This window comes from Anomaloglossus baeobatrachus, chromosome 6 (assembly GCF_048569485.1).
Source record: "Anomaloglossus baeobatrachus isolate aAnoBae1 chromosome 6, aAnoBae1.hap1, whole genome shotgun sequence".
NCBI classification, from domain to species: domain Eukaryota; kingdom Metazoa; phylum Chordata; class Amphibia; order Anura; family Aromobatidae; genus Anomaloglossus; species Anomaloglossus baeobatrachus.
The window spans coordinates 126,654,933-126,670,864 of NC_134358.1; the positions used below are offsets into that span (position 1 = coordinate 126,654,933).

The window sequence follows — 15,932 nt, forward strand, 5'->3', positions numbered from 1 at the left end:
AATGTTTTATTTATATTGTGTTAGGGCATCACCTAGTGGCCGGGTGGGACGGCTGTCGCCACAGTGAGAGGAGGAGCCGGCAGAAACCAGAGGGGAGAGTGTGTGTATGTGTGAGAGAGAGTTAGTTGGATCCGGGACGTGAAAGAGTGAAGATCAAGGGGCAGAGTGTGGGGGCTGAATCAAGAGGGGACGCCGGAGAGAACGGGAGTGTACGGAACCTCGGAGAGTGAAGCAACCGGTGTGGGTCCGGTGTGTGTGTAACCGCCAGTGGGAGCCCGGTGAAGCGGAGTAATCAGGGCACAGCCCCACGTGAGGGTTCGTTAGGGCAGGTTGTCCCCCAGCCCAGGAAGTGTTTTTTTTGTCTGCAACAGCCGGATTGAGACTACGTGTGTCAATAAATATGTCTTTTGTTTGCATCACATCTTGCCTGAAGACTGTTTGTACCACTACCAACGACGACACCACCACACTCTGCCCCACCAAGGCAGCTCCCGACCTTGAAGTAGTGATGGAGCCAGGGGTGAGCCTTGAATCAACAAAGGCCACGACTACAAGGCCGGAGGCGCCCCTGGCGCCTCATTACACTAGCGATGAGGAGCGCGATAGCTCCCGCCCCCGTCGCTCGTGTGACATTTGGTGCTCGCTGCCGTAGCGAACATTATCACTACAGGAGCATCACATGCACATACCTGGTCAGCAACGTCACTGTGACCGCCCAACAATCCCTCCTTCAAGGGGGAGGTGCGTTCGGCGTCATAGCGACGTCACTGCGGCCTCACTAAGCGGCCGCCCAATAGAAGCGGAGATGAGTGGGACATAACATCCTGCCCACCTCCTTCCTTCCGCATTGCCGGTGGACGCAGGTAAGGAGATGTTCGTCGCTCCCGCGGTGTCACACATAGCGATATGTGAAGCCGCAGGAATGACAAACACATCGTACCGGTGGCAGCAGCGATATTAAGTAAATGAACGACGTGTCAACGATCACCGTTTTGGAACGATTTTACGATCGTTGATCGTCGCCCATTAGTGTTACATGCTGCAATGTCACTACCGGCGCCGGATGTGCGTCACTAATGACGTGACCCCGACAAGATATCAGTAGCGATGTCGCAGCATGTAAAGTACCCTTTAGAGTATGCTCACATGAGTGTCTGTATTGGACGAAAATCTCACATTGCAGTCGAACCAATGTAATTCAATGAGGGAGAGCAGATAATCAGCTTTTTCCTCATACAGATTCTGGATGAGAGAAAAGTCATAGCATGCTGTGATTGTCAGCGAGAGCCATGTCACCCGCACCCATACAAGTCTATGGGTGCAACTGTAACATCAGACTGCACTCGGTTGACAACCGAGTGCAGTGGAATAATCACATCAGCTGACAATGGAGGAGATGGGGAGATTAATCCCTCCCTCTCCTCCACAGCTGTGATATGATCACAGGATCGGATTACAGTTGCATAACACTCGGCTCACACTGGCATCACAGTGGGAGCTGAGGCTCATTAGCATATTGCATCTGATGCTCTTGCATCAGATGACATACCAGCGTGTGAATCCAGCCTTAAAGGGAAGCTCTCACCAGGTTTTTGCCACCTAATCTGAGAGAAGCATAATGTAGAGACAGAGACTCTGATTCCATTGATGTGTCAGTTACTGGGCTGCTTAGTGTACCTTTTATAAAATCACTGTTTAATCAGCAGTAGATTATCATTAGAGGACTACTTGGCATGCTGCCAGGTAGTCCAGCATATTCAAAAGCTCTGTATAACTGCTTTGTTTGCAGCAGAGAAAACATTGATTTTATCAAAACCTGGTGACAGATCCCCTTTAACTAAGGAATCCAGCTGTAAATTACCTATATTGTCAGAGCTACACAGCAGATCATACCTTCAAGGAGCTCAAACCACAACTTTCTTAGGTTCCACTTGCATATAAAAAAAATTGATCTCATTCTCATCCAAAAAACGGAAGAGTGAAGTCTAATTGGTATTCCATATGTTGTGCATTTATTCCTGCAAAGCATCCGTATGACATCCATATGACATCCGTTTTTTTTTCTCAGCAACTATTATTATTGTGATTAGTAGATACAGTAAGAATGGTAATATCACTTCTTCTAATAAATTGTGAAACCTGAAACAGATAAATGACGCTCGAAAGCCTGAACACATGAACAGCAAGGTGGTTTTACATCGAAATAAATATGTTCATTGTATTGGGCATACACTTTTCATGCGTTTCTGTGCGGATTTGCCTGGAAAAGACATCGTCTGCACATATCGTTATAGTGACATCACAATACTTACAGTGCCATCTGTAGTAAGTTTTCCACAGTTCTTTTGCAGGCGCTATACAGAAGGTGTCATGGCTCTGATCCGCGATGATTGAGTAGAGCGTGTGTTCTTTTTTGTATATGTTCCGGTGGATGTGTTATTCCCATCCTCTGGTCATGCGCTGGTGTTAGGAGGGGACTCTCCTCAGGCGCCTTGTTCTGGGTGAGTGATCTGCTTTATTAAGGAGCAACCTCACCCAGAATGCCAGCAGTCGTAGTTTCTGCTCTGCAGTGAGTGCCCTGGTTCCTGTATGTGCTTTCTCTGATCTTGTCTCTCTACCCCGGATCTGTGTTACCCTTCTCCGCCCGTTCCCCCAACTCTGACGTTAACCCTCCAGTTTCTGACCTCTGGCTCATACTCTGACTTTGACTCTGCTCTCTCCCTGTGTATCGCACGTAACTTCCTGGCTTCTGACCTCTGGCTCATACCCTGACTTTGGCTCTGTGTTTCCCCTTGGTACCTTACGTGACTGCCTGGCTTCTGACCTCTGACTTGTACCCCGACTTTGGCTTTGCTTCTCCCCTGTGTTCCATACGTGACCTCCTGGCTCCAGACCTCAGCTTGTTTGACTTCCTCTCCACTAGTTGTATCTAGTGACACCTAGTGGTAGATCGCCATAGAAGGTTTATAGGTTGGACTTGATGGACCTGAGGCTTTTTTAAACTTTGGACTAGGGAAGTAATGTTCTGTCCTGTAAGGTGTTTTTACTATTGTAGAAGACTCTAGTTTGGCTAAATCTCCTTAGTCATGTTGCATGGATCAATAAAGGTTCAGACCTATTAGTGTAGCCACTTTCATTATATGGCACTGGAGATTCAGCTTTCTGCCTCCCGAAGACTAGCTAATTTGCATCCATTTCTAAGCCTATTAATTATGTAATTACCTCCATGCACAGTGTAAATGTGGATCCTTTTTTTTGGACAGCCATTCGTTATCTGCAGTTAAGACTTTGCCTCTCTGATGTCATGGCACATTCCAGGAAACAGATGGTGGAGCGCGGTGAGTGACGGGAGCTGGTTTAGAGCCCGCTGTGCTGTAATATGTCCTGATCAGCACTGCACTTCCATTTGGCTGAAGTCATAAATATTCATGGAGCAGGTTTACAATATCTTAGTCATTATCACAATAAATTACACATGCATATGTTACTTCTATCAGTACAAATGGTTCAACAAACGGAAGTAAATATTAAGTGATACCATCAAATGCTGATATACACACAATATATAGACAATACGCAGACATAATCTACAGCTAAAGGTGAAATGCTAATGTATTTACCCCAGACAACCATGAACACAAACAATAGTAAAGACAATTTACAATGTATTATTGTGAATTACATTACAAATAGCAATCATCAAACAGATAGGGTTCATGGACAGAGCTGGTGGGTTTTTATGGCAGTGCATGTGATCACAATGTGCCGGGGAGTAGACATTTAAAGGGAACCTGTCAGATCCCATGTGCGTTCTGACCTAGAAGCAGGGTGATGTGTGGCCTAGTAACCCCTTGCTACCCATCCCTGTATTGTAATAATGTGTAATATGAATGTATAAAAAAAAACAACATTTTATAACTTACATGTTCCCTATGTAAATTATCAGAGGGTCTAGTCCCCTGGGCGTCGCATTGCCCGATGGGAGTTTGCATGCTTTTCGTGGTATCACGCCCCTGTGGGCGTAATACCATGGATTTACATGAGCGATGTCACCATCAGCTCCTTGAGATCCCGCGCGTGCACACTTGCCATTCGCGCAGCTTTGTTATCCGGGTGCTTGCTTGTCGGCTTCAGACGCGCTCTGTGCATGGTCGGAACCGCAGGAGTCTTCTGAGCATGCGTAGAGCACATCTGAAGCCGACAAGCAAGCACCCGGATAACAAGGCTGTGGGAAAGGCAAGTGTGCACGCGCGGGATCTCTAGGAGCTGGCGGTGAAGTCGCTCATGTAAATCCATGGTATCACGCCCACAGGGGCGTAATACCACAAAAAGCATGCAAACGCCCACAGGGTGATGCAACACCTAGGGGGCTAGACCCGCTGATCATTTACATAAGGAAAATGTAAGTAATAAAACTTTTTTTATACATTCATATTACACAATATGACAACACAGGGATGGGTAGGAAGGGGTTTCTAGGCCACACATCACCCTGCTTTTAGGTCAGAACACATATGGGACCTGACAGATTCCTTTCAAAGGAGTATTCCCATCTCCAAGAGCCTATCCCAATATGTAGTAGGTATAGTAATAATAATAATATTAGCAAATACCTTCAATTAGAAATGTAGCATAGCTCTTCTGATTCACTGTGTAACTTACTCCATGTTCAGGGCATTGCAGGACCTTAGGTATCCATAGTGACGACCACGCATATAGTCACAGTTAATAAGTTGATAGTGGTCATAACCATGAATACCTAAGGTCCTGATTGGAGGTATTTGCTAATATTATTGTTATTACACCTACTACATATAGGGATAGGATCTTGGAGATGGGAATACCCCTTTAAGCCTTCCTTCCAGTGTGAGCGAGGCCTAATAGTGATCATATGGGCAGTTCTGCAGTACGGACTAGTCACGGCCTCCTCGGTACTAGCATCTCTTCTCAGCTTTAATCAATATTCCATCTGACACAACGTCACATTTCAGGCAAGACGCCAGTCTTGAATGTTCCCTGCTTTGTCTAGTGTTGTGCCTAGAGGTTTCCACCTCACAATGAATTGATGTGGCACTGTATGACAGTTTTGTTTAAAGTCAATGAACAACCCAACAGTGAAGCCCAATCTACTGCGGATGTTTGTACATGGCAATGACATGGGGGGAATTTCTTGATTTTTAACTCCTAGTAGCAAAATAATTTTTTTCTAAAAATGTTAAAACTATATTTTTTTTCACTATTTCACACATTTTTAATTCCCCTTTACCATGTCTTTTACAACCACCTGGAAGCTAATTAATATCAAGGTCCAGGTTACAGACCTGGTAGCATCAATCACTGCCTGATTATGTCCTGCTGTAAATGAGCGTTTGGTCTAATTAAAGGGATATTCCCATCTCCAAGATCCTATCCCAATATGTAGTAGGTGTAATAATAATATTAGCAAATACCTCCAATTAGAAATGTAGTATAGTTCTTCTGATTCATTATGTCACTTACCTCATGTTCAGGGCATTACAGGACCTTGGTTATCCATGGTTACTGGCATTTTGAGTTTGTTTCTGTTATATTGTATACCAATCGGATTAACTTATTTTATATTTTGATAGATTGGATGTTTCTGAAGTCAGTGATGCTAATGTGTTTTTTTTAAAGGGAACCTGTCACCGTAAAAACCTTTTTAACCTATAGATATGGGGTTAATCTGCAGTTTAAATTTGTTCTGAACCTGCCCAGAACCTGCACATTAAACCCAACTGCCAGGTATAAATTAACTTTAATCCTCCCAGCAGCATTTGGGTTTCAGTCACAGGGGCGGTGCAGGTTCAGTCACCACTCTGTGAATGGAGATCAGCACCTGTAACCATGCCACCGCACTGATTGACAGAAGATTCTGATGATGAGTGGCTGTCAGTCAGTGCGGCGGCACGGTTACAGCCGCCGGTCTCCATACACAGAGCGGTGACTGAACCCACACCAGCACCATGCCCGTCACTGAAGCCGGAACGCAGCAGGTGCCGGGCAGGATTCAAACGCTATTAACCTGCAGGTTAACCCCTTATCTACAGGTTAATAGCATTTTTATAGGTGACAGTTTCCCTATAATTGTTTTATTTTCAATGGGGAAAAAGTGGGTGATTTGAACTTTTGTGGAGGGTTTTATCTCAACTTTTAAAAACTTATTTTTTCAACTTTTTATTGTATTTCCTAGTCTTCTTAGGGGACTTGAAGCTGTGATCATCCGATCACTTGTGCTATACAGAGCAGGGCATCATCTGACTATGAGATGACCCCAGTTTGGCATGACATCCCGTTGGTGCTCCGCGATTACGTCACGTGCGCGCCAATGGGAGTGGGGACAGACGCACCCCCTGCTGGCGAGTGTTAAATTCCTGTCAGACATTGACAGCAGGATGTCACTGGTTAACAACAGCTGCAGGCGGCTCTCTGATCAGGATGGCTGATTAAACCGCATCAAAGCAAGGGACACGACATATGACGTATCAGTACGTCATATATCATACGTCATATATCGTAAAGGGGTTAAACAGCTTACTACAGAGCAAAGGAATCTGATTGTTGAAAGTTATCTGTCAGGAGAAGGTTACAAAAAATGTCCAAGGCAATAGATACACCATCGAACACGGTGAAAGCAATCATCAAGAAGTAGCTTAAATTTAGAGTAAACAGTAACATTACTAGAACTGGATGTCCCTCAAAAATTGATGAAAAGACAAGAAGAAAATTGGTGTGGGAGACTGCCAAGAGGCCTAAAACAACATGGATGAAATTGCAGGAATTTCTGGCAAGAACTGGTTGTGTGCAGCATGTGACAACTAGAGTTAAGAGAACCTGAGGTTTGGTTTTCGAACCGAACACCAACTTAAAAAAACAAAGTTAAGATTCGGGGTTCGGGTGCTTTACCATCACTGCGCTCAGGTACGCTTAGTGCTCAGCCCTGTGCAAGCTGCTGGCAGTGTTTGATTAGCTCACACTGGGAGTAACAACAGCGCGATCACATGTAGTGTGCAACTTAAAAAATAGTTTGAAAAAGCCCACCCACCGTCCCCTGGAAGTGATCTGCTTATGGCTGGCTGTATGTGGGTGGAAACTCAAACTGCCAATCAGTTACTTGCTCCAGGGTTCGGGTGAAGCTTCAGCCAGTGAAAGATTGGCTCGTTTTCTGCCGGCAAACCGAAATTCCACAGAACCGCTCCTCTCTAGTGACAACAGTCTCCTGTATTCTTCATATGTCTGGTATACAGGGTGACAAGATGGAAACCTTTTCTTACAAAGAAAATCATCCACGCTTGCCATTAGAAACTAGTTGATCTTGTAAAATTCAAATATACCTGTTCATGAATCTTTTCTAAGTAATTTGATTTGTTTCTCCATACCCCAAAAGAATATTAAACATAAACTGTAAAAAATACAAAAAAATCCTTATACTTACCTCACTGCTCACCTCTCTGGTCCCTCTGCTCCTCATCATCACCTTTCCAGTACTTGCTGCATCATCAGATTGCTGCCCCTCGCACAGAAATACCCAGTTCTGGGTCCCAGTTCCAATCAGAAGTCCCAGTTATCATTCTGAACTGAGACTTCCAGCTTTGATAAAGGACAGTAGGGATCTGTGGATGTGGGCGTCAGGTCAAACCATAAAAAGATGCAATGAGGATGGGATGGGTGATATGCAGGGGCCGGAGAGGTAAACAGTACGATAAGTATGTATTATTTTTTATTTTGGAACATCTTGATGGTCAGTAAAATAGTGAACAGCAGCTGCTACTTTAGTGAATCCACGCAAAAGCAAATGACAAAAAATCTGCATTTTGGCAAATCCATTCTCAATTTATTCACTCATCTTTACTAGCTATGTTTTGCCAAACCAAATCAAGTCTGCTAAAAGTGGTCTAACGAGAACAAGGTTTAACTTTTGGACATAATTCCAAAACTTATGGTTGGCACAAAGCCAACACGCCAGATCAATAAAAGAACACCATACCCACAGTGATGCATGATGGAGGCAACATTATGTTTTGTTCCTAATTTTCAACAGTTGGAACTGTGGTTTTAGCCATGGTTGATGGAATAATGAACAGCTGTAAATCAGTGAGTCAATCTTGCAAGAAAATCTTCAGGCCTTTCCTAAAAAGCTGTTTAAGGGTGTGCAGATTCACGCATCTACATTATTTCAGATCTTTATTTTTCTTTTTCTACCTGAATAGATTTTCAGTTATTCTCAATGGATTTGTATAGATTATGGGTGACATTAAAAGTGGAAAAAGTTCTGAAATGATTTTTCTTGGTATGATTTTATTACAAGTCAAATACCTGTCATTTATGTTAAAAATGTACTTATTTGTATATCCATTGTATATTAATTAGTACATGTATCAAACTAAAATAGGATGAATAAAAAACATAATTAGATTAATTAACAGCAGCTAAAAGCAGAAAAAGTTAAAACTGAATAAATTAAGGTAAAGAATAGTGAGAAAGGTTATACAAATATATCACAAGAGGATGAGTATGTGGCATCGGAGGGTTGCGATACTACGGGCTCGTTGGGTGTTGCAGCGGTGGGTGCCATTGATCTGCTGGGGGACTTCGGGCTGCTTTGAATCGCCGGCGGTTGACGTGTTGGACTTCAAGAAATCTGTGCACGCGCTGCCTCCATGACCATTTTCTTGAAGTTCATCGCATCTACCGCTGTCGATTCAATGGACAGACAGACCCTCTGCACAGTAACCTTCTTGAGCCGAGACACCCCCTCCTCTAAGCCCGTAGCATTGTTGACTTTCCTGAACCGTGACACCCCCTCCTCCGAGACCACAACATCACCTACCCCGCCTCCTGACTTTCTTAAGCCGCTCCACCACTGCTGCTCCCCTTGGTGAGCTAATACAAGAGGCATTAGGATTATAAGACGGACCCTCGTTTTAACAGTAAAAATTATTTTTTTCCTATTTTTCTCCTTTATATTTGGGGTGCGTCTTACAATCCAATGCGTCTTATAAAATGAAAAATACGGTAGTTTATTAACATAGGAGAACATATACTAAAAATTAAGGAAAACAAAGTTAATTCTAAGATTTGAACAAAAGATTAAATTTAGTTTAGTTTAGTAAATAATAATAAAGTCTATTACACTAGTTATACTGAGACACGTCCTGCTGTGGGTGGAAGAAGAATAAATCTTTCTTAATGATGCTAAAAAAAAGTGGATGTGATTTGCAATAAGCATTTTCTAGCTAGAACTCAGATGACCTCAAGTAAAAGAGTATAAATCTACAGTTTGCCTCTAAAATATCATGACCTTGCTTTATAGTTCAATGCAGTAAGTCTGTGTTACGGTACGAGGTATTAATCACTGAGCTCAACGGAACATGAAAAGGTCTGTGGGATTCGTAAGTGCTGCCTTCCATAAGAATACAAGGTAAAGTAGGCAATATGGTCATCTCAATCCTACTCTTCTGAAGACGCTGAGAGATTATTTATAAAGATCACCACAAAGTGCTTTCTGGAGCTGGAGAAAGGTGTGATTGCTGGTGGGGAGAGGGTTCATAGCAGGCACGCACCTTCCAATAAATAGACCAAGAAGATACATAGAGAATCATTGCTGCTGTCTGATCGGAGAGCATCGACATCAAGTGTTTACAAACAACATGGACTTCTAAATTCCGCTTCATGAGCAACGAAACTGAATTTGTACGCCCTCTTTGTGTTTTTGTAACCAAAGCTATTTATGGAGTTTTGTAGCTTTTTTTATTTTCATTGGTATAAGCCACAACCACAATATATAACTGTATATATACTGGATATATAGAAGTGTTCTTTATCTTTTTCCAGATTTTGTTAGGGAATCCAATATCGAACAATGCAAACTCAGCACAATACGGTTTGGATAAATGGGCATAGACTATACTTGTATATTATATCAGTGGTATAAATGGGCTTATACTATACTTATATATTACATCAATAGTATAAATGGGTATATACTATACTTATATATTACATCAGTGGTATAAATGGGCATATACGATACTTATATATTACATCAATAGTATAAATGGGTATATACTATACTTATATATTACATCAGTGGTATAAATGGGCATATACAGTACTATACTTATATATTACATCAGTGGTATAAATTGGCATATACTATACTTATATATTACATCAGTGGTATGAATGGGCATATACGATACTTATATATTACATCAGTGGTTTAAATGGGCATATACGATACTTATATATTACATCAATAGTATAAATGGGTATATACTATACTTATATATTACATCAGTGGTATAAATGGGCATATACAGTACTATACTTATATATTACATCAGTGGTATAAATGGGCATATACTATACTTATATATTACATCAGTGGTATAAATGGGCATGTACTATACTTATATATTACATCAGTGGTATAAATGGGCATATACTATACTTATATATTACATCAGTGGTATAAATGGGCATATACTATACTTATATATTACATCAGTGGTATAAATGGGCATATACTATACTTATATATTACATCAGTGGTAAAAATGGGCATATACTATACTTATATTTTACATCAGTGGTATAAATTGGCATATTCTATACTTATATATTACATCAGTGGTATAAATGGGCATATACTATACTTATATATTACATCAGTGGTATAAATGGGCATATACTATACTTATATATTACATCAGTGGTATAAATGGGCATATACTATACTTATATATTACATCAATAGTATAAATGGGTATATACTATACTTATGTATTACATCAGTGGTATAAATGGGCATATACTATACTTATATATTACATCAGTGGTATAAATGGGCATATACTATACTTATATATTACATCAGTGGTATAAATGGGCATGTACTATACTTATATATTACATCAGTGGTATAAATGGGCATATACTATACTTATATATTACATCAGTGGTATAAATGGGCATATACTATACTTATATATTACATCAGTGGTATAAATGGGCATATACTATACTTATATATTACATCAATAGTATAAATGGGTATATACTATACTTATGTATTACATCAGTGGTATAAATGGGCATATACTATACTTATATATTACATCAGTGGTATAAATGGGCATATACTATACTTATATATTACATCAGTGGTATAAATGGGCATATACTATACTTATATATTACATCAATAGTATAAATGGGTATATACTATACTTATATATTACATCAGTGGTATAAATGGGCATATACTATACTTATATATTACATCAATAGTATAAATGGGTATATACTATACTTATATATTACATCAGTGGTATAAATGGGCATGTACTATACTTATATATTACATCAGTGGTATAAATGGGCATATACTATACTTATATATTACATCAGTGGTATAAATGGGCATATACTATACTTATATATTACATCAGTGGTATAAATGGGCATATACTATACTTATATATTACATCAGTGGTAAAAATGGGCATATACTATACTTATATTTTACATCAGTGGTATAAATTGGCATATTCTATACTTATATATTACATCAGTGGTATAAATGGGCATATACTATACTTATATATTACATCAATGGTATAAATGGGCATATACTATACTTGTATATTACATCAGTGGTATAAATGGGCATATACTATACTTATATATTACATCAGTGGTATAATTGGGCATATACTATACTTATATATTACATCAATGGTATAAATGGGCATATACTTTACTTATATATTACATCAGTGGTATAAATGGGCATATACTATACTTATATATTACATCAGTGGTATAATTGGGCATATACTATACTTATATATTACATCAATGGTATAAATGGGCATATACTTTACTTATATATTACATCAGTGGTATAAATGGGCATATACTATACTTATATATTACATCAGTGGTATAATTGGGCATATACTATACTTATATATTACATCAATGGTATAAATGGGCATATACTATACTTGTATATTACATCAGTGGTATAATTGGGCATATACTATACTTATATATTACATCAGTGGTATAAATGGGCATATACTATACTTATAAATTACAACAATACTCCAGTATTGATAGTACAGTGCTGCCATTTGGGTCTAACCCTCACCAATGATGTGCCATACCAGCTCCTGCAGTCAAGATTGCATCAGTGATGTCAGTATGTGAGGCACATAAAGCCTTTGCCTGGCAACAAATGTCAGGTGTCTATATAGCACATATTCACCAACATGCAAACTACTTTTGGCCTCTGGATACTAGAATATTTCAGTGCTGGAGAGGAAGAACAGGGTTAATGCCGCGCTGCTGCCGAATGCATAAACGGTTATTAAAATATTCTTTTATTTCATAGGTCTACGCGTTTCAGCGATCAAGTCCCCTAGTTCAGGACAATGGAAGAAAATCAACATTTGGATTGTTGATTTTCTTCCTTTGTCTTGAAGAAGGGGACTTGATCCCTGAAACGTGTAGACCTATGAAATAAGAGAAGAATATTTTAATAATTAACAGTTTATTCAGTCGGCAGCAGCGTGGCGCTAATCCAAAATGTATTATTTAGTTTCTTTCATTCCTTTAACTCTTGTGTTAATGCAATTATCTTTATACCAACATATGTTATAGTTCTTAAAGAATATGAGTGTATTGAGCCAAGTGTGAGTGTGGCTTAGGGTATGTGCGCACGTCTGCGTTCTATTCAGTGCTTAAGTCACTGCATATGCGTTTCAAAATGCAGCCGAAAAGCTGCGTATTGAAAGCATTGTGCATGCGGAATTCATGCGTTCTGGATGCTTGCTCTGCCATAGACAGAGTGGGAAAAGCATCCAGAACGCACAAAAGAAGTGACACGTTGCTTTTTAGAACGCATTGTTTTGGCAAAATATTTCAGCAGCCGAATCGCTGTGTTCTAAAACGCAACGTATGGATGGAATTTGCACAATCTTCAGAGATTGTGCTGTGGACGCAGGATGCATGCTTTTACGCTGCGATGCAAAACGCAGCATAAAAGCATGGAAAAAGCACACGTGCGCACACAGCCTTATAAGGGTTTGCTTAAAGGGAACCTGTCACCAGAATTTTCGCTATTAAACTAAAAGAATCCCCTTCTGCAGCTCATGGGCTGCATTCTAGAAAGGTTCATCTTGTTCCTGGCCCCCCTTTCAGAGCTACATAACTTTATAAAATATTACCTTTTGCTATGGTAATGAGATTTGTTGGTCCCGGGGGCGGGCTGTATTTCGTCTGTTATCCCCCCTCCTGCCGCTGTTCGCAGTCCCCCAGTGTTCATTTACATAGATGAGGCCACCGCCCTCAGCTTCCGCAGTGCTCCGGAGGTCTCGCGCATGCGCAGTGGCACTATCGCGGGATTGAGCACTGTTTTCAAATCGCAAGCGCCGGTGCTGTTATTGCGCGGGCACGAGATTATGGGCGGGTACTTGGATGACGCTGGTGATGACCTTCACAGCGCCGCTCATAATCTCGCACCTGCGCAATAACATCACCGGAGCTCGCAATTTGAAAACAAAGCTCAGTCCCGCGATAGTGCCACTGCGCATGCGCGAGACTTCTGGAGCACTGCGGAAGATGAGGGCAGGGGCCTCATCTATGTAAATGAACATGAATGGGCGATGGCAAACAGCAGCAGGAAGGGGGATAAGAGATGAAATACAGCCTGCCCCCGGGGCCAACAAACCTCATTACCATAGCAAAAGATAATATTTTATAAAGTTGTTATGTAGCTCTGAAAGGGGGGCCAGTAGCAAGATGAACCTTTCTAGAATGCAGCCCATGAGTTGCAGAAGGGGATTCTTTTAGTTTAACAGCGAAAATTCTGGTGACAGGTTCTCTTTAAGCCGTCTCTTGAGCAGCTCAGAGCTATGCAGTCTCCTTACTTCCTGGTTTCTACAAGGGTGGGCTTTCCTCCTTAAGTGACAATTCTGGTGAGTAGCAGAACTGTAGTATTAGTAGAATTATAAAGCTCAGCACAAAATCTGCTGGAACACATTCAGTGGTTGGTTCTGAGTCTACACAGCTATCACAATATTTACATATGGACATTACAGTACAAGTAAACAGATCAGTGAGAACCAAAACTAGGAGATCCGCTCTGGGAGAAATCGATGCTGAATGCTGGTGATTTTGCAAGACTTATAACAGCAGGTCATTAGTTGTTGAGAGCGAGATGAACAGATGGCTGCTGTAGAGAGATGACTGATATGTTAGGTGATAACCTCACTCCTTGAATGTAGCTACTGCAAACTTTCAGCTAGGGTCTGGATAGTCATTAATTTCCGAGCTGCATGGAAACCAGCTGTACACTATGAAAGATAAAAGCTGTCATTGCAGAAGAATAACAGTAGATAGAAAAAGCAAGTAAACTTTATGTTCATGCTGTCTATCTACTTAAAGTAATTTAATAATTTGAGAATACCCCTTTAAGGGGTCTTGTTACTAGAGATTAATTAAAGAAGCTTTCTCCTCAAAAGGTAAATTCAGCATTCAGCAGTCAGGATGTTAAAGCATTATAAGTAAGTGTACTCACTTTCAAGAGCAGTTATCTGCTCTACCGCAGCTAGTCTGGTCAAGTCTACTGGGTTGAGTGCGATGAGTCACTGAACACCAGTGACCTGACATCTGTGGACACTGATTGGCCACTCCTGACTCTACAGTCAGTGTCCACAGATGTCAGGTCACTGGTGGTCGGCGATGTCAATACTTGAAGCCTGGTAGACAATACTACAGTGGTAGTGTGACGCCCCAGGGCTGTGGGTTACTCGTACCCGGGCTGGTGTTGCGCAGTGGGGTCAATCGTGGTCGCGGCCCGGTACCATGGCCCTTGGGGTGCCATCCCCTCAGGAAAGGAAGGGGGTTTTGGTAAAATAAAAGAAAAGTGGAAAAATAAAAGAAAATAATAAAAGAGCTCTTGACTATGCCACTTGCGATGTGTGGCCAGGTTATTTGGGGCCGCTGGTGCAGGTTTCTGCTAGGGCTGATGGAGTGATGCAGCCTGGATGTTTGGAGCCCTTCGCAAGCAGGGACAGACCCTGGCAGTGAATCATGGGGATAGTAGTGGGGAACCATCTGTGTCAGTGCACGGCCGTTAAGGAAACAGTCCACACCTGTATTACAGTTTCAACTTGCCTTGTTTACTTTGGTACTTGAACCCGTGAATGCCGGTTCCAGGTGTACCTGCTCCCCTTGTGCCAGCTGTGCCCTGTGTTGGCTGTCCTGCACGTGTGTGAAAACCACAAGGTAACCTAAGGACTGGCGGTGCAGGACTTTTCCTCCATTTTCAGCTGTGACCTGTGTTGGCTGTCCTCCGTGCACACTCATTGTGGTTGGACTCCCGTGGCCTGGAGCTACTTGGGAGTCCCTTTTCTTTCCTGGCCCTAATGCAGGCAGCCTGGGCTATTTAAGGGGTTCAGTCCCTGGTCCCCTCTTTGCTGTTTGTGCTTTGGGCTTGTTTGGTTGGCGATGGACCCTGGAGATCTTCTCACCCGGCAGAGTTAACAGTTGACCATAAAGTGTCCCACTTTCCTAGGGTCTGCACCCCGCCTTGTGCTGAGTCCTGTGAGCCTTGGTTCCAGATTTCCACAGGCGTCCCGTGGATCCTGGAGTTTTGCACTTCCACAGGTAACCCACGGTGCCTGGAGTCCTGGTTCCGTACTCCACAGTCCCTCACTCCTTTTACAGCACTCCGGTGGTTCTTCAGGTCAGTTTCTGTACTTTCCACACTTTTATCATCACAACTCCTCTACTTCACTCTTCTCTCCTTCATTTCCTCACTAGACTGACTCACTACCTCCTGCCAGCTTCCCAACTGACCACTCACCTCTCCCCCTCGCAGGGTCTCACCCTACAGGTAGGGT

General features: G+C 41.7%; 1 protein-coding gene across 2 annotated transcripts in view; it reads right to left on the reverse strand.

Moving 5' to 3' along the window:
- The window catches only part of NKAIN3 (sodium/potassium transporting ATPase interacting 3), a 914,214-nt gene that overhangs the window by 896,337 nt on the left and 1,945 nt on the right, over positions 1-15,932 (reverse strand). Inside the window, exon 1 of one of the 2 annotated variants that reach the window (XM_075316330.1) lies at positions 15,205-15,749. The exons of the other annotated variant lie outside the window; for it this stretch is intronic. Coding sequence (XP_075172445.1) covers positions 15,205-15,396 — 192 coding nt within the window. The 5' untranslated portion in view covers positions 15,397-15,749. Of the gene's footprint in view, positions 1-15,204; positions 15,750-15,932 lie in introns of those variants that run through there. 2 annotated transcript variants of the gene reach the window in all.